Raw genomic sequence first — 19,070 nt, forward strand, 5'->3', positions numbered from 1 at the left:
TGTCGTGGATAGACATGGAGCTACGACGTAGTCTTTACTTCCTTGTGAGGGTTGCATAGAGGGGTTATTCAGAAATACTTCTAGATCACTGGCACTCCAAGATTGCTGGTTCCCGGGAATCCCAACATTCTCCTCAAAGTTCCTCGTGATTGAAGGGCGCTTGAACCTGAATAAAGGTAACTTTGAAGGTGATATTGCTACGCCAACGGGAGTTGTTCGCGCGAGAACGCGTACTCCTACTGTTCCCAGCTTTGAAATGACAACTCCGTGCTCCGTCACGTAGGACGGCTAGCATCAGCAATAATTTCGTCAGCTTTGAACAATATAGCTTCGTCAGTCGAATGAGCAAACATAGATCATTTTATATACGTCAGTACGGCCACGGACAATTCCTCTTTGTCCGCCTCCTTTGTTCAGTCTAAATACCAGAAAAATACCGTGCGTACCAAAGTGGCATGGAATCAGCCTACATCGAAAGAAAATAGAAAGCGACCCGCACTACTATCACACCATATCACCCCCTTTCCCAAGCTCTAAACACCCATGAGTCATACATGTGGGCGTCTACGGCACCGTAAGCCCGAAAGAATATGATACTGTAGGAGAGGAGCATACCATCATCACCACGGAATGTTTCTCCGTATCATTCTCCGGATCCGAGTCAGTAGCGAATTCTTTCGTAGTGTCAATTTTAATGGATATATTCGCTTGTCGCTGACGAGTAATAAAATTCCAAAGTCAAAACGTGGCAAAGAAATGAGGGGGCGAGGGAACGAACCCGAGCGGCTGCCGACGAAACACCCACAGTCTTTGACTTCGCATTATGGCTAAATGATTTTAGAGACATGTTTTCGCAGGTGCTAGTGCTATGGACTCCGTCTGCAGCTCCGCGGATCATCTTGCGCGCATTGAGGGTCGCGAGCAGAGAGTTTGAATATACTATATGTGATGTACGATCAATCAGGAGTTAAACATGGAAAGGTACTTACGACGTCCAATGCAAAAGAAGAAGGCAATGTACAAAAATGTGTGGCCAGCAACGACAATCTAGGGAAGTTATCAGTAGGTGGGAAAGATGGTAACAAAGAAGGAGGTACGGAGATCAGGGAAGCGATGGCGCAAAGGCTGTGTATATAGCCTTTATAAGTGACTGAACCTTGAAGATTTACTGAAGCATATTTACCTCGTGAGGAAGCCCGTATTCACTGAGAAGAGGATCTGAGGGACGCGTTAATGACGAGGGAGGAAGTCGAAGGAGATGCAAGATCACGCACGAGTTTATTGATCATTGTATCTGATCTGCGTAATAAATTAAACAAGGTTCCAGACCGAGACTCAATGAAGAAGGAAGAGCGGACCTATGGAATCCGGTGCGAGAGCGGTGTAAAATAGTGCATAGGGTCCCGGCGATGAGCACGTCGCCTGCTGCCGCCAACGCGTTGACTATGATCGATAAGCTCTGTGAATATCAAAAATTAGAGGTGAAAGGCGGGGAGTGGTGAATTGGGCTTGCTTTTAGGTGGGCGAGTTGGGCGAAGGTCTCAAATCGTAATCTATCATGGGCGGAGAGTAAGTAGGAAGCAAAGGAGAAGGAGCAAGACGTACGCCAATACTGTATAAGCTAAAATTCAAATTCATCTTTAGTGAGATGAGCGTGACGATGGTTGCGGCGGGGGAACTTACATAAGACGCATCCTAATTACAGGCGGCGTGAGCGAATACCGAAAGAGTTCTGGAACAAACGGCGCACCAAATTCCCCAGCTATAAGTAAACCCTACCACAACTTGAGCTGTTGAACCGTCGTTAGAAAAGAAACAAAACTTACGACTAAAAGGGTAAGCCAAGGGTTCCGGTTGCTGACTGCCAGCTAATTAGATTACATCAATGAGGGTCGGTGTTCGAAACATACATTTCCATATGCGCATTGCGAGAAAACTATGGAGAGGATCAGGGGGAGAGGAGTCGAAGATACCATGATATGAACTGACCTTTGAACGAGGAACGCGGTGAATCCCTATACCAAAAAAACCAACCATCAATGAGCCTATCGCTGGAGACGCTAATTATACCCACATTGAATAAAACTTCGACCAACATGCTCCTGGAGTTCCAAAGAGTCAAATGAGGATGCGAAGAAGGACGCCAAACAAAACATGCGTACCAGACAAGTCGGCCAAGAATTTTGGGATTTCCCCAATTCGAAATGGCATATATATAAACTGCGACGGCCATAATGAGTGGAATCTGAGGCGGATGACATCAACTTACCAGTATGCGTGATGAGTATTTGGTGTATGGTGTCAAATGCCATGACGGCGCCGACCTATGAAATGGTATGAGAATACGGTACGACCTCGTCGTCGAGTCAGTCATACGAGAAGTCTGATTGGCCATTGATCGCCTTGATGAGTGAAATAGTACCAGGCTTGAACACAAGAAACTGGAGGAGCCGCGTTATAGAAATGACAAGGGAACGAGAACATAAAACGCACCTCCGTGCAGCCTGTTGAGGCGATCAGTGGAAAAAAAATGTAAGAGCACGATAGAGCCTACTCACGTCGCTGCAACAACCAACCCAATGAAAGCCGCACCAAAACTGTAAAAGAATACTCAGTGAATGTCAAAATGCGAAAGACGAAGAACGTACGTATTGTCAAGAACAAAATGGGGTAACCCTGAGATATCTGCCATGGTGCGAATCGCTTTCAAGGAGTGTCTGGATGAAGGGTGCAAATCAAGAAACGAGCAGGAAGAGTTGTGGGGGAGGGCGAGAAACAGTTTGGGTCGACCTTTTTCAAGTTAAACGAAAAAGGCAAAGTTATGACATCGGACGCGATGCCAAGTTACGGGAAGAACCCGAAGCCTAGAGCCCCATGTACCCGCCATCGTTACCCACACGAGAAGATGTCAAGAAGGATCCGCGCAATGATGAGCTCGGATCGAAGCCAAAAGGTTTTTCTCGATGATTTCTAAATTCCAAGGTCAAGGTATCCTCGTTTCCTCAAGTCTTCAACGAAACACGAAATATTGAGCATCGCCGCTGCTGCACAGTGAACCAATTGAATTCGCCGATTGCATAGGAAAAGCTTCAAGATGGGTATTCCGATTAGCTCTGCGGGAAATCATTCGGGTTTACAAACGGTCGTCAAAAAAAGTTCCTCACTGTATTCCATGAGAAATTCCGATACGAAGACGCTTCCGCTCATCTGGGAATTCAGCCAACTGTAAACCTGAAATGGTCAACACGAGGATTTGTGGACATCAACCTGCCATTAAACGAAGCATCCAGCCACGTGGCTGATTATGAATTTTTGGCGGGCGAAATAGTAAGGTCGATGGACCTAAACTACGAAACCTCCTCCGTCCTGGCCATAGCGGGATAGGTGGCTGGCGTTCTGTATCCGGCCTTCTGGTGTACCGTTGCGTTTGTCTGGCAGCGGCTTGATACTTTTGGTCCCTGCAAAATCGAGCCATGATGTTCTTTGGAGAATTTTAGGCGCTCCATTCGTGGCGGGATTCATTCTCGAAAAAGACACGAGCAACGCGGGCCTGTTTCTACCCCATTTGCCATCAGTCAGATTGACGAATCCGGAAACTTGAAGACGTAAATTCTTGCGTCATGTATTTCTTATACGAATTGTCTTTATGGCCACTTCAAGGCCATGTTATAATACGATCTGCGCACTTCCAAGACCAGAACGAAGATCAGGCAAGGGGCTCCGGTACCCTCATTTCCGTGTACTGAATATATAGCGCAGAGAGCCGAGTCGTGCTGCTCAGTCGCCTGACGCAAAAACGAAGGATGGGAGGATAGGTTACTGCATGCACATGGTCGATGATGTCGGTGGAGAGGGAAACCCGTGCACCAATGAGGGTAAGGGTGGCCTAGTGAGTGGTTGTCAATGGACCAGGATTTTTTGGGCAGAGGAAAGCCAGGGTGAAGGTCTGCACAAGGGGGGAAGTGGTGGCGAATCGAGCTTTAGATGGACATTGCCCGTCGAAACTGACTTACCTTGACGACACTGTACTATATGGCAATTCGACGTCAAAAGGCCTTCAGTACGACCACGAAATTAACCCACGATTGGTCCTGAAGGGATAAAGTTTAGCCTGATTCCTGCTATGCTCCCGAATGTAACTGCACATCAAAAAGAACAACAGTCGAGTAGACGCATCGTGTTTGTGCAGTTCCATCAGCGTTTAAGCGATTGAGGGAAAGGAGTTGTGTTGGTATCGCCAGCGCCTTCGATCCATGCGCAATGGCAAGTTCGGGCAATGGAGTTTTCTTAATCTGACGTGCGGCTGATACATCAGGATTCGGGAGCGCAGAGCGGTGCATATTGCCACTCACTTAAAACTTCGTTGATCACCTTTCGTTCAAGCCCAAGAGTTAGTGCCAATAAATCTAAACCCTTTCAACAGTTCAGTGAAATAGCTACATCATAGTACTCATTAAAATGCGAGAGAGGCGAGAGGACCATCACGCATGGATAGGACGTGCCCATCCAAGAGCAAGGTGGTAGGAACTTCGACGAATTCCTCCCGAGTTCCCTTGACTTGGTGAGGATTCTGTGTTGGTTTGCTGCTGCCAAATCCAATCTTGAGGGTGTCCGTATCAATTCGACAGATTAAGAACGAAACTAGTGTCCGATATCAAAGAAGCAGGAGGGTTGCAGGAGGGTTGCAGGAGGGTTTTGGGAGGGTTAGATTTCTGAATCATGCGTGGGAATATTCCAGTTACATCGGCAATTGGTCCGACGCTGAGTGCTGAGCCTCAGTAAATAGCGAAGTCAGACGTTAGTCACGAGAAAGTCACCAATTAGTAAGGTTGGCGAGAACTCCACGGCAGGATTTTCAATTTATGTCTGCGCCATAGTGTTTCTCACGATTCAAATCTTAAAAACCAACTCAATAAATTTGTGGAAGATAAAAACTATCATAAAACCCACCCCCAGGGCCCCAACCCGACAAATCTAACATGTCTGTCTCAACACCGAGGCATGAATCTACTGTCTCCGCCAAATTTGGTGGAGATTGTTGAATCATTGTTGATCATACTTTTTATTCTTCTCCACATATTTTACAGAACATTTTTGCATACGTATTTTTGGACACGGGTCAGCAATAAAATACGTGAAGAAAAAAATACATATGACATGTGTGAAAACTAAACAGAAGCAAGAAAAAAGTAGGCAGAGATGGAAGAAAATATAGATATAAAGTGGCTAGGGTTAGGGCTGAAAAATCGCTTACCGTCTCCGCCAAGCCTGTCGAATCAATACAAGTATTTTGGCTAGGTTTTGGAGTGTTTCCCATGGTGCTCATCAACTGTTTGCAGTCTGTCTTGAAGCACATTTTTGCGGAACTGCCCACTGTCCTCAGATCTCGGCCGTCATCTAGGATGCCACGCCGCTTTTTTGCAAAAGTATTCGCTTTTTCTTCTGCCTCGGCAAAGCCAGCGTTTGTTGGGGGTACTCCACCTGTTTACCTGATCGTCACAGTGACTGTGACGACTGAATTACTTTTGCACAGGGTTTCTTTTGTAATAAATTTAGTTTTGTATTTTCTTCTGTTGACGCCGCTGTGTCGATGTGTTTCCGGAGCAGTTCCAGTGTGATCGAAGACGTGTAGGTTGTTTTTTAACATCAGATACATAGATCACACTCAATTTAATGCCCTTTGTGCTTTCTTTTCGTTAAACGATGCATTGCGCATGCGACGATGGTAAAGCCGCGAGTTGTTGTGACAATGTTTATATGTTCCAGTCGTTGGGTTGTTCATGTGACTTTGTCATTCCCTGACTCTCAACGGTACTGTAGTCGTTTGAACAGCTGGTGTTATCATCCACACCTTATTCTGTTGTTGTCTCAGCATTATAACTGACTGATCTATGACACCAGGAGCATTGGTATTGCCAACTTTACCATTGCCGACCATGAAAAGGTCCAATCTGATCGACGACACATCTTGCCAGGATCTAGCATACAAAAAAATCCAAGTCAGGATATATCAAGACGTTAACAGGCAGAAACAAGTAATCTCACCAATGTCCACCAACTAGAAAGGGAATGCGATAAGAATGACAAAGTAAGTGTTTTTGTCATTAACCCTCATGTCTAAATTGCAAGTTGTAGTTCTTCATGCACGCACAAAGTCGATCACCATAACTTCGCGTTAGGGCATATTGAGTATGGCATCTATAACTCCCCAGTTCCTGCCTCACTTTCGCCTCTATCGTTTAGGGTGGAACATCTCTACCATTCTAGACACCGAAGCAAAAAAGCAGCTACAACCCATCTAGGGAGTGAGATCGACCATGGTACATTATTCCTCTAAACGGGACACAGCACAACACTCACACTCAATGGAGCTTCCAAACTCGCCTTTCCCTCTGAGAGTTTGTATGCTCATCTATCACACCCAAAAAATGTTAAGGGTCCTTTTTGTAATATTAATTATTTAAATTTCTCATCAGAATATATGCTCAGCCCGGAGCTGGTGTGTTTCAAAGAATGTTTCCCAAGCAGCATGATGAGCAGAGATTTTATGCCATGCCACCCAGTACCCAACACTTCCGCGGAACGCAGCCCTCGCTTTTTCTTCTTCTTTCTTATGATGAAGCTGTGGTTATTATTTAATTTAACATTCTCATTACTAATCAAAAGCTGCAAGGGGCTGAGCGCAGCGAAGCACCGCACTAGTAATTGTTGATTAAGTCATCATTGAGTGTCTGAGTATTTTTTATTCTTCTCTGTGTACTTTACAGAACATTTTTGCACATGTGTTTTTGAACATAGGTCAGTAACAAAATACATGGGGAAACAAAGAATAAAAAACATATGCCGTGTGGTGTGAAAAAATATACAGAAGAAGAAACAAAGTTGGCGGAGAAAGAAGAAAATATACAGAGAAAGCGATTACGGTTAGGGTAGAAAACTACGTCCAAACAAAGTCCACCTTGATAATAATTAAAGCATAGTCGGCAATACCCGATAAATCATTGGTGATGAGATCTGCCTTACATGGGATGAAAAAATACACAGAGGTTGAGAAAAATACGTGGGGCAAAGAATAATACAAACATTGAACAGCATAGTGAGGTATTACAAGCTTATCAGTGTATTTGGGTGTTTGGTGAATGGAGGAATTGAGTTCGTCAGAAATCAAAATCCTGCTGTGGAGTTCCTGCTAACACTAAATTAGAGGCTGTCTGACTAAATGTCGTTTTTTAAAAGTGTTTCTGACTACGCTCATACTACAACAGTCATATATTAGTCTTACACTCAGTCATGTACTAGTCATACAATAGTCACATCCCAGTCATTGCTGCTTGGGCCCAATTCAGGATAGCAAATAGGCTGAATCAAATTATATTTGGCTACTTAAAGTAGGCATGAGACTAATTATAGTATGGGGGGGGGGGGGGAGGAATACTTGGGTTTTCAGTACTAGAATAAGAAGAGGGTCTCAGGATCATGTCAGAATAAAAGGCCCTCTGCAGCATGTTGAGTCCATTCAAGTGCTCCAATGACACCATCGAGCTCGTCGTTGAGTGGTCCATTACCTTATCCAATATCCATTGAATCCTCCGCATCCGAGTTTGAGTCGTTGCCATCCCATCTGCATGGGAAATGGGGAGGGAAGAGAGGGAGTTGATGAGTGCGCCACCTGGATTTGAGCAGGGGGCATTGAGAATGTGGTTGTTGATGAGGATTACCTGTGCTCGCCATGTTTTGGTGGTGGTGATGGTGGGCCGTCCAGCCAAAGAGCATCGACTGGTCGTCTGTAAGCCTGGTTCCAATGTAACACTTCATTGGATTGCCGTCGTATTTTCATGTAATGGATGGAAGTCGGAGGCAGTGACAGCATGTTGGGGGCTAATGACCTTCGTTTCATCGGGGAGTCAGTCACGATGGTGGTATCCTCGTGTGCTCGTTTTGTGCGTTGCATAAGGAGTGGAATCCATTGACGAGGACCTCTGCAGGTGTAGCTGGTTCACCAGCAGCCAGAGTCGTCAATTGAGCAGTTGAGGAGGAGTGTGCAGAGCTGGTCGTTGAAGTGACAAGGTCAAGTTCAAACAGGTTCAAATGTTCAAAATGACTTTTCAACGAAGCAATCATGTGACTTTCAACTCACAACATTTCTAAGTCCAATGCACCACAGCTTGCAGCCTCAGAGGCCTCAGCTAGACAGAAATTCTTGGCATAGCCATGTGTAGAAAAAGTATGACGAAGTTGATACTAACCTATAACTAAACTCATCTCCCATTTGTTGCCAAGGGAAGTTTGAGGCAAGGGTGGCATGAAAATTACAGATGTGACGTACTATCAAAGGTCACCTACTCGGCCACCCTGGGTACTTGGCCATTTCAGTATTTAGGGTCTAGACAGCAAACCACTTACCATAGTGTATGTTTAAATTTGAGGGCTGTAGTACAGGAAGTTATTGGCATGAATGTGAATTTGCCAAAGATCACCCAATTTGAGATATGATGGGTTGATGGGTGGCCATGTGGTGTTTTGGCATGTTTTCTAAGACCCTCACCCCCCGATATGGCAACGCTTTGCCCAGCATCAGTGTTTTGACTCTTGGCTTGAAACTTGCTGATGTTGTAGATCCTGGTAGTAGTATGTATAATTGCACCCAAATTTTATGTTTCAACCCACATGAGCCCCATGCTCCTCTGATTGGCCGAGTTCTCAGGTTTGTGCAATTTCCCACCCTCTGTCAGAGAATCCCCATCACAGTTACATAGTTGATTCAAACATCATGGCAAGTATTTTAGGTCCTTCCTAACGTAGCTGCCAAGCATCTGACCAAAGCTTGAGATATGTAAGTATTTTGATTCACTGTTATTCCACCAGGAACCCTTAGGTGGCCGAGTACCTGACCTTTAATAGTACACCTGACTGACCTCTGACTTTGTGCTATTTTGCTTGGCTTTGCTTTTTATTGAGGCTGAGCCTTTGTCAGAAGAATGGAATACAGTGTCTACTTAACCGTAATGAGCAAAAGAATTTTTTGCTTAATCTTTAAATCAGAGACAGGTATTGTGTCTAAAATTCCTCAGTTGAATTTGTGTCTGTCCTCAGAATGTAGCCTTGCCAGTTTTTTTGCTGTATCTGAAGAAACATCTCTCCAGCGATTTATGAGATCATGGGAAAAGAATCTTATGCTCCAAGCAGGAGGTATTAACTGACCTTGTCAGAGGTCTAAATATTTAACCTTTCAACTCTTTCATCCAGGTATTTAGAGCATGAGCTACATGTCAGAGGCTGTGGGAACTTGAATTTAAATCATTTGTTCTTCCGCTTTTCCATGAAATGTCCTATGGATTTATTTCATAGTCGGGGCTGGTGTTGTGACTGCAAAGAAACTTGGGGTGTGGATTTCTGCGAAGAGATGCCGTGCAGGGTCAAGTTCGGATAATGCCGTCGTCTGGTCCTTTTTTGCTCCGGCTTTACCCAAAGGGGTGACCGATGACTGGTGACCTTTTACCATGATATGCATAGGTACATATGTCGAACGAGTTATGAGAGGCTAAAATTGTCGTGTGCTTTTCTCTAAAATAAAACAAAGAGAACTTCACTGCTTCTCATATCTGTGTTTAATTAGGACTCATGCTGATGAAATTCGATGATATGTTGAGAACGCCAATATCTTGGCTCATTGAACATATGTAATACATTGATCATATTGCATTATCATTGATTCTAATCAATTGGAAGGTTCCAAGGGTGATTAATGATTATTTGAGTTATTGATGGACTTTGGTATGATGCCAAATTTATCGAAAGTGCAGGCGGGCCGGGCTAGGTTCCAAGCCGACATGGCCCGGCGAAATTGAAGTCTGTGAGTAACAGTCTGGCTCAACCCTCATATTTCAATCAAGGAGATTATTTGACCAGAATTTTATTATATTTTCTCCGGATCGTGCTTCAGGACAAGTTTGGATGAATGATCGAAGTGCAGGACACATTGCTGTGATCCAGACTTTGAAATTTTTGAAAAAATATAAAATATAAAACTGTGGGAGTACTTTTTAGCACTAGGGTCTATAATTACATAGAAAGCATAATCGAAATTCTTCCCTCTCGGATTGGTAAATGCTTGAGAAGTTCGTCCTGCAAACATAAGCAATGTTTGTCTGCGCACCTGAACGCAAACAGGCAGTGATGGTAGTCTTTGACATTTCCTCTTGCGATCTTGTTGCGATCATCAATTCATTTCACTAACCCGACCAAAAAGGACCAAGGGTACGCAACCACCCTATCTCGCGTAAGGGGCAAGGGCTGAACAAACAGCCACCTACGCTACAAGCACGCAATAAAGACACCAACTTATTAAAACATCTTGTCTCTTTAAACCAAAGTCCAAACCGACTCTCAAACTTCCATCAGTCACCTTCTGGCCCCCCTTGCAATTTCATTGCTCCAACTTCAGCATGTGAAACGACGTATCTTACGACCATGTTTCCGAGTTTTCTATATGGAGCCTGCCAAACGCGCTGTGCCGGGGATCTATAGTGACATTCTCACTCAGGATGACACGATCAGGCTTGGATACTGGCAGGGATACACACACCCAGGAAAAGGACCACGGAATAAACCGTAACATCTCCTGAGGCGTCGTATCCCAGTGAAAGACATTTCTCTCATTGTAGATTCTCTTGGATGGACATCGGATCGAAGCGGCCGAGGGTGAATTATTCCATTCAGCCTTGAGCTTGAGCTTTCGGGGTTGGGGCGCGAGTGTTCTGGTGGGGGGCGTGGGATGACGTGCGAAGTGAGTGACCCCATTTGAATTTGAGTGTCTGCAAGGTGCAACTGGTGTGCGCTCGTAGCGAGATAAGGTGTCATAAAATATAGAGTTAGAATGAAGGAGGTGGGGTGGCGTACTTACTAGACAACGAGGCGTTCAACTCTATTCCACGCAGGGTTATGCATTCTACTTATCCGACGTCGACATGTAGGTGGTCTCCATTCTTTGAAAGACTTTACTACATATCGTCTGGGGGATAGCGAAACGTGCGGCTCTAATGTTCTTATCCTCACTGAATTCCCTTCTAACCCTGCCAATTTCAGGCAAAACAAGAGGCATTGCCAACAAACACCAGATACCTCAAATCCATTATGCTACACAGTCCATTTTGCTACTATATTTTCTTATCCAAACAAGAGTGCCGTAACCTCACCGCCCCCTATCGCGTTTTCTCGGCCCGCCTCAAGTGGTCATGAAAAACGGAGACTTGGCCGAATCAAACATGTTTTCAGGGTCGCGCCGCCTTTTTCCACCTCCAAGCGTAACGCGCTCATCGATACGACGATACCGACGCCTAGGTCTATTATAGATTTGAAATACACACCGATCTACATCCGCTTGGTAAGATTCATCTTTATCAACAGCCGTCCAAGTCAATGTTAGAAGATAAAATACCGTCCACAAACGTTCTTCCAAACGAACCCCACAGATTGCGTTCAAATCATTTCAAACTACCTCCACCCCCCACAGGAGAAGTAAGTAGCGTGCGTGGGGCGTTAGCGTTTAAAAACACGTACAATACAAATACCCTCTCCATGTTGTTTTCCATTCCCGTTACGCGTTCTCCGACTCACCATGCTCCCCGTGATACGCGTGTGGATCCGGGTTATACCGAGGTTCGCGTTCGTCTGCTGATCTGAGTTGAAAGGAAAGGTGAAGTACTGACCTGCGTGTTGAAGGGTTGTAATATTCAGGTGATCAACGTGCGTTCTGTCGGAGGGTGTGGATACTTTGGCCATGGAGCGCAGCCGCGAATTTTGCGTATGTTCTGATGTTGATAGAAATTTAGGATTGCAGTGGCGTTTTGTACTAGGCGTAATTTCAAATAGGTGAAAGGGAGGGTGCTGGTAGTTAAGAAACCGGTGGGTTAATTATAATTAATCGGCGCGTTTCTGGGTTCAATTATAATTACATTGGTAGATGCGTTTTCGGAATCCGCTGCATAGACAAAAAATACTTTGAAATTTTGATTAATCGGCGTAGTTGGGAAAGAAGGAACGGGGTATTTGCCAGACGTTGGCATTTTCTCAAACGTTATCACACTTGTGCTAATACACCGAGCTCGGACACAATGCCTGCTGATCTCAACGAAAGGTAAATATGTATACCCAACCCACTAGCTTATTGCGTGCGTAGCCCACCTGCAAGCAAAGGTTGGCGCGTGTTGTTCACCTGATCGATAACGTGTTGTTCTAGTTGCACCCAGAGGGTGGCTCCACTCGACATTTGGAACAATGGATGACCTTGGAGGGAAGCGCATCCGGGAACGCGTTCCAACTTTTGATATTAGAAGAAGTTTGAAGCTAACGGCTGAGGTACCGCAATTTCAAATACCACCATATGGGATTGGAAGAGGGTGGCGAGTCAAGGAGACCGGTATGTTAATTATTGTGGGTGATCAATGGGTTTAAAGGGCTTTTAAATCGGTAACATGAAACCACATGCTTTTGCGTCGGCTACATGGATAAACGCCCTTTGGGGGATTATTTAATTGACATAGCGGGGAGCGAGGTAAGTATTTACTAGCCGACTCGGAGGCCCGACGTCGGCATTTTTAATTTGAGAGGCGGGTGGTAATGAGTGTGGGGTTGTGGTACGCGACAACACGCGCAGCGCGCGCTCGGCCTACTTGAAGTGTACGCTTTTTTTTTCCCTTTTCTTTTCCCTGCTGTTCACGTGGGTTTATTTCTCTTTTCCCTGAGGTCATAATATTTATTCCACCGTTCTCAGGTAACGTCCACACAATGGCGAGAGATTCTCATACATAATTCCAAACGCAATACTTGAAAATGGCCTTTGAAAAAAAAAAAAAAGGAAAATTCTCCTGCAATTTCCACTTCACTTCCGTTCATCATTTAAAAATTCCCGCTTCTCATCCACCTCCTCCAACTCACTCCCAAGTCCCAAAATACTATACACGCAACTCTCCCCACTACCGTACCACGCCAACCTTTATTTTATTTCGTCACTCCAACCACTGAAATCGTATTTTTAGTCGTTATCTAATCTTTTGTGCGCGGATCGGTCCATTCGCACTTGAAACGTTCGCCGATCTCTTCCTGGGAGCCTGGAGGAGTTAGAAGGTACCCTTTTCTTACTTCTTTGCTACTCCAGAGGAGTTTAACTCTTTTTTTCCCGAGGTCATAACTTTCCACCGTTCTATGGGTAACCTCGCGAAATTCTTGATACATACATGATTCCCAAATTGGCCTTTGAAAAAAAAAAAAAAAAAAAAGAGAGAAATTCTCCTGCAATTTCCACTTCGCTTCTCATCCACCTCACTCCCGGCCGGCACTCACTTCCAAAGTCCACTCCCAAAATACTATTACTATACACGCAAACTCTCCCCACCGCCCACGCCACCTTTTATTTTCAGAAACTGAAATTTGTATTTTTTACTACTAGTCGTTATCTAATCTTTTGCCCCACTTGAAACGTTCGCCGATCACTTGCTGGTGGGGGGGAGTTAGAACCCTTTCTTACTTCCTTACTTCCTAGCTACTCCATGGCCAGAGGAGTTTGACAGTCGATCCCCCCGACGACCCTGCTCGGAGCGAGGGCGGCGACTCTTCCTTGCAGTCCGTGTGCTTCGTCAGGGTGAAGAGCGTGCTTCCCAAGTTCTATCAGCGTACGTATGGTGAGGGTTGAACAAGTTCGAATCCGTCCCTTGAGAGATTGTAAGGATCAGCGTGTGGTGAGGGGTTAACGACATTCCCCCTTGAGATCGTGTGGAACGCGTCCCTTGAGCCTGAGAGAGATAGTGTGGGGGTGGAAACGCGTCCCGTATTCCTATCAAGTACGCATCAGGCTACTGTACTCGAATCGTTGTGGTGTGTGTCCCGAATGGTTTACGTCGATCCCCCCCCCCCCACTCACCCCGGTGACCCTGCCTGCCCTGCCTCAGGCTGCTCTTTGAAGGAGTGCTGGATCGTCTCGAAGGTCCAGTACCTGCCCGTCTGAGAAAAAAAAAAAAAAGGACGGAGATTGCCTTGTTCGAATGAGCACGCTGACAACTTGAACTTGGAAGAGTTGTGTTTGATCGTCGCAAGGATTCGGCATGATCGCTCCAAAGTTCCGTAAGTAACTAGTACCAGCGTGGGTGGGGAGGTAGATCGGTGGTAAGTGTAAGTGTAAGTGTAAGTGTAACTGCCTTGCGGTGCGAGTCGGTCGGGGATTAACGAGAGTTTTTTCTTTTTATTTCCTGGATGCGCGTCGACGGTTTGGTCTGCCTCCGTGTGCGTTGTGCTTTGCAGATTTTTTTGGGAACGTATTTGTTAATTACGGCTGCAAGCGATCCCAATTAACGGATACGATCTGTCGTTAGAGTGGAGCTGGACGTAAAGTCACACATAGCGCCGTACGTTCCTGGAAGTGGAGTATCAGAGCGCTATGCCCCCAGTCATGAGTACTGTGGCGAAGCGCAAGTTTGCGCAGGTGATAGCGCGAGCGCATTCGGCGAATTCGTGCCGAATGTTGAATTGTTGCCGTAACACCCTAATTTTGAACATCTGTTGTGTTTCTATGTTATCATTTGCTCGTCATATGCGATACAGTCATCTGTCCAAAAGTAATACAGTTTTTTGTTCATGTGCCCAGAGAAAGTGGAGCTGGAGATTCGAGTCTTCAAAGCACCTGGAACTCTCCGGAACTTGGCCATTGGCATTGGAATTTTCGACGACAGGAAGCAAACCCTCGTTGGCTGGGACGCGGACGTCCACCGGCGAATAATTAAAACTGTATTTCCTTCCAATTGCAAGCGCAGATAGCGGCAAGGACGTAGATAACCGATGCGATGAAAAAGGGGGTGCAGGAGATAAGGCAACGTGGGAGGCACCGAGTTTGTAATGAAGATCGAGTTGATCGAGATGTAAGATTCTGATCTAAGAAGATGACCACATTTTGAAATAAATTTTCATGACACAGCTCTCAAGCATTTTGCAACAAGAAAATGGATATCTAATAACCGCAGTTTTCCGATTCTCGTTCTTATTCCCATTCCTCTCCTGTATATATCCGTCTCGTCGTCTGGTGAGTTTTCGCCCGCCCTCGAAAGCGATGGCAAACGTCTTGACCTTGGTCCCAAGTTTGACGTCACTCACACCAATGCCATACTCCATCCCGGGTACACCGTCTCAAGGCCACCCAGGTCACCGCCGTTCACACTCCAATATATCCTTCGTCACTGGTGGCGCATACACTCCCATGGCACCACCCCGTCGGAAGACGGTCTCTACACCCAGGTTCCATCTAAAATCAGACGACGAAGATTCGTCTCATTCAGACAACGACGACGCTGCTCCTGCACCAGTCATGAAAACTGCACCTTCTCATTCAGTAGGACCCGTCCCCTTCCCGCGCACTTCTCCCCTTTCCAGCCCCGTCCCTCAACAAGCCAAGGTCCCTTTTCCTATCACGACCTCTTCATCGCCCAGACCATCCTTCTCACGAACCTCATCAACCCCAATCCTCCTCTCAAACGGTAAACCACTCAAATCATCACTCAAATCGTCCTCTTCCTCCCCCAACATCCCATTCCCACCTCAGTCCCTAGTCCCGTCCATGATGCATCATCATCACCACCACAACCACTCCCATCATCTGAGAGCAGCATCGGCACCAACAACGCCGCACCTCCCTTCGCCCCCATCCTCCCCTACCCATTCAGACAGCCCACCCCAAACGCCCTCTGCACATCCGAAAAACGTGCACTTCCCATCGCAGGAAGAGGGCGGACTGGCTACTGTACGGTTGTTCAAACGCTCTGCGAAGCCAGCTGCGTTGTCAAAGCCGGAAGGAGAGGAAACGGAGACGGAGACGGAGGGCGAGAGCTCTGCTGTCGGTGCTAGTGGTTGGCGGTCTTATAACAACAACAAAGGGGGGTATCCGTTCCCTCGATCTTCGTCCTCCCCATCTCCATTGGCTACATCAGGATTAGGGACGACGACATTCGAAATAGACACAAAGAACTCGAGCCCGGTGCCTTCCCCTTCCTCTTCTGGGAATAACATACACTTGGAAAGTTTGGTGTTCAAGACGGAGAGGATGAACCTCTCCGGAACGCTCCTCGTCCGGAACTTGGCGTACGAAAAAGTGGTAGCCGTTAGGTTTACGTTGGATGAGTGGGATACGACGAGCGAGGTGTTGGCCAAATATGTTGTTTCTCTTCCTTCCTCCCCCGCCACCTCTGTTGGGATGACGCTTGGTGATGTGGTGGCGCCGACGAATGTAGAAGGATGGGATAGATTTGGGTTCTCGATCCGTTTGGAAGACTACGCTCATAACCTCTCCGAACGGACGATGTGGCTTGTGGTCAGGTATGTTACGGAGGGTGGTGGAGAGGGGAAGGAGTGGTGGGATAATAATGGGGGTGAGAATTATCGGGTTTCGTTTCATGTGAAGGAGAAGGAGGGAAGGAAGAGGCAGGTTGCGTTGAGTGCTCCTCGTCAGTTTCTTTTCTTTTTCTTTTTCTTCCTTCCCTCGCTGACGAATTTTTTTTTTGGATTTTTTTTTTTTTTTTTTTGATAGCGTCGTTCCCACTCCCACCTAAACTATCTTCTTCATCCTCGCTCCCTCCTTCATGGACCGTTCCTTCCTACCCCTCCACCACCACATCCCCAGCAACAACAACAACACTATCACAAGCAAAAGCCCAAACAACGCTAACCCGCCTCAAAAAACTCAACCTTCGGAACTACGCAGCGCCGGGGAGTGTGGGCGCAGCAGCCGCTGCCGCCGTTATATCCTTCCCCCCTCGTCAAAGTCAAGTTGGCGCGACTTCCTCCTCCTCCCCACCTATAGCCACAGAGTCGAAGCTGGAAGGAACGGCAACGAGCGAGTCGTTGACGACCACCCCGCTTACGAGTCCGTTACATACGCCTGTGGGGGAACATAATGCGTTGCCTCTTCCACTCGTTCATGGACATGAGAAAGCGGGCAAGCAGCTGAAGGACGGGGAGGAGGGGGAGGACGAGGAAGGGTGTGGATTGCCGGTTTCGTTGTCTCGTCGTGGGCGAGAACGCGAAGAAGGTCTGGGTGGGATGGGTATCTCCCCACGCGAAGGCGTGGGTATGGATATCATCTCTGGTCCAGGAGCGGGGGAGATGATGAATATAGGTGTTTCCCCGCCTTTTTCTTCGTTTGCGTTTGGTAGCGGGAACGGGAACGGGAACGGGGGTGGGATGCATTGGAGTTGGGGTGCCTCGCCTGTTCCCCGCAAGTCTACTGAACCCTCAACGACTACGCCAAAATCGTCCCCACCACCGCCCTTCCCAACAACCAAACCCAAAACGACCCTCCCCGCGCTGTTGTTGGATAATATACGCAAGAAGAGTACCCATTCTCCGCCTAGGTCGCCTGTTCCACGTAGAGAGGGGAGGGAGAGGGAGGAGAAGGCCCCGCCGGCTTTTTTACTCGAGGGCGGCGGGTCGGCGTCGTCAAGTGGAAGTGGGAGTGAGACGCTCTCACAGGAAGTGGATGAGGAGGAGGATGAAGAGGAGGAGGAGGAGAGCGTACAAGTCCAAGTCCCAGTACCGATTCCAGCGTTTTCGTATACGCCCCCTACGCCACGCAAGGCCGCCCACCACTCGACACACTCCAATTCGCCGTCGCCCTCTTTGCAGACGCCTTCACCGTCGTCTTCGTCTGATGAGATATACCAGGCTTTCGTGCGTCAGTGGTGTTTTGCGCAGGGACCTGCCCATTCTATTGGTGGTGTGGGGGAGAAGATGGAGAAGGGGGGTGTTGTTGGTTGAGTATGGGCGGTGACACCGAGAATGGTGGGTGTATTTGGTGGCTATATTTGGATTGATATTTTTTGGCGGATTTGGATGGCTTTGGATGGATTTTTCTTTCTTTTCTGTTTCTTTTCTGTTTCTTTCTTCCTGGTGTTCAGCTATTCACTTTGTTTCTTTCTCTATCCCCCCTCCTCACAACATCTCTACGCTGTCGAAAACCCAAAACCCAAAACGCTACATCTATCTTTCATCTTGCTCATGCTCATTTTTATCAATTACTTACATATGAACATTAACGCGAACGATCCATTATGATCGCTTTCCTCTCATATCACATCAACCAACCTTAGACTTTTTTTTTTTTTTTGCTTTTCTGCTCTGCACAACGTATGTCAATGGGTCCATTCGCTATATCTACGTTACATAGTTCTCATCTGTATTCATATCATATCATATGACTGGAATGAAGGTGTTATCGCTTGGTCCAGAGTGGAAGTTTAAGCTTAAGTTTTTTGTTTTGGGATGGAATAAGGTTGCACGAGCGCGACAGTCATGTCGTTGATTGTCTTATTTATATCCTTATCTTGAGAGGCTAGAATGCCTTGGAATGGGTCATACAAGTTTTTGGTTTGATGTCAGAGTTGTGAGTTCTCGACCTCTGTGTCATGCATCCAAGTTTGATTCTTCTAAGTCCTTATCTTGAAGGCCAGAGCGCCTCAGCGTGAATTTTATCAACTTGTTACGTGATGGCTTGACAGCAGCAACATAAGTGTCTTTGCGGGTGAACCCATCGGGAGGCGTCGATAACTGAGGTGAAATTTGATCGTCCTCTTCAACCCCGGAAATAATTTGAAGCTATGTCCAGTAACACAAAAAATGCCTCCGTCAATTTCAAGGTGTACGCTCCTTGAAGCCATTGCGAATTTTTTTGACGGTCGATGAGCGAATTCATGACTCGTAAATACCCAATCCTGACCAGTTTAAATACACACACGACACAAGAATTTAGAAGTTGGTCGCTAGCATGGACCATGGACTCACATTTAAAAGATACCTCCCGCAACCCCAGAAGGGCGAAAGGAAGATCTTGTGTGAGAGCATATCAACCAACAGCCCTAGACTTTTTTTCCTTTTCGAAGGAGTCGCAAAGTTCCAAGTTTCTCGCTCTGCACAGAAGATCAGTATAGTCCTTCATTATATTTACGTCCACAGTTCTTATCTGTATCATATGACTGGAATGAAGGTGTTATCGCTGATTCTTGAATAAATGGTCCAGAGTGGATGTTCAAGTTTTT

General features: G+C 46.4%; 3 protein-coding genes across 3 annotated transcripts; 1 reads left to right on the plus strand and 2 right to left on the minus strand.

The window, feature by feature from the left end:
• Window positions 1-504: 504 nt before the first annotated feature.
• Window positions 505-2,692, minus strand: LACBIDRAFT_304496 (uncharacterized protein; the record flags this gene model as incomplete). The annotated part of the gene is made up of 22 exons (XM_001884922.1): window positions 505-564; window positions 616-714; window positions 779-939; window positions 990-1,047; window positions 1,098-1,125; window positions 1,184-1,218; window positions 1,275-1,299; window positions 1,359-1,459; window positions 1,514-1,553; window positions 1,606-1,621; window positions 1,684-1,695; window positions 1,751-1,775; window positions 1,827-1,861; window positions 1,911-1,936; window positions 1,990-2,015; window positions 2,075-2,102; window positions 2,163-2,220; window positions 2,270-2,324; window positions 2,377-2,441; window positions 2,494-2,504; window positions 2,559-2,597; window positions 2,649-2,692. The coding sequence occupies 22 exons, from the start codon at window positions 2,690-2,692 to the stop codon at window positions 505-507; spliced, it is 1,047 nt and encodes a 348-aa protein (XP_001884957.1).
• Window positions 2,693-9,788: 7,096 nt separating this feature from the next.
• Window positions 9,789-11,781, minus strand: LACBIDRAFT_330571 (uncharacterized protein; the record flags this gene model as incomplete). Its single annotated transcript, XM_001884923.1, has 10 exons — window positions 9,789-9,851; window positions 10,067-10,125; window positions 10,157-10,206; window positions 10,238-10,314; window positions 10,467-10,508; window positions 10,586-10,827; window positions 10,904-10,924; window positions 11,367-11,370; window positions 11,617-11,678; window positions 11,709-11,781. The coding sequence occupies 10 exons, from the start codon at window positions 11,779-11,781 to the stop codon at window positions 9,789-9,791; spliced, it is 693 nt and encodes a 230-aa protein (XP_001884958.1).
• A 3,316-nt stretch (window positions 11,782-15,097) lies between these two features.
• LACBIDRAFT_304497 (carbohydrate-binding module family 21 protein) lies at window positions 15,098-17,793 on the plus strand (the record flags this gene model as incomplete). The annotated part of the gene is made up of 2 exons (XM_001884824.1): window positions 15,098-16,484; window positions 16,568-17,793. The coding sequence occupies 2 exons, from the start codon at window positions 15,098-15,100 to the stop codon at window positions 17,791-17,793; spliced, it is 2,613 nt and encodes an 870-aa protein (XP_001884859.1).
• Between the last annotated feature and the right edge of the window lie 1,277 nt (window positions 17,794-19,070).

Source organism: Laccaria bicolor, genomic scaffold (assembly GCF_000143565.1).
Source record: "Laccaria bicolor S238N-H82 LACBIscaffold_28 genomic scaffold, whole genome shotgun sequence".
In the NCBI taxonomy this organism is placed as follows: Eukaryota; Fungi; Basidiomycota; class Agaricomycetes; order Agaricales; family Hydnangiaceae; genus Laccaria; species Laccaria bicolor.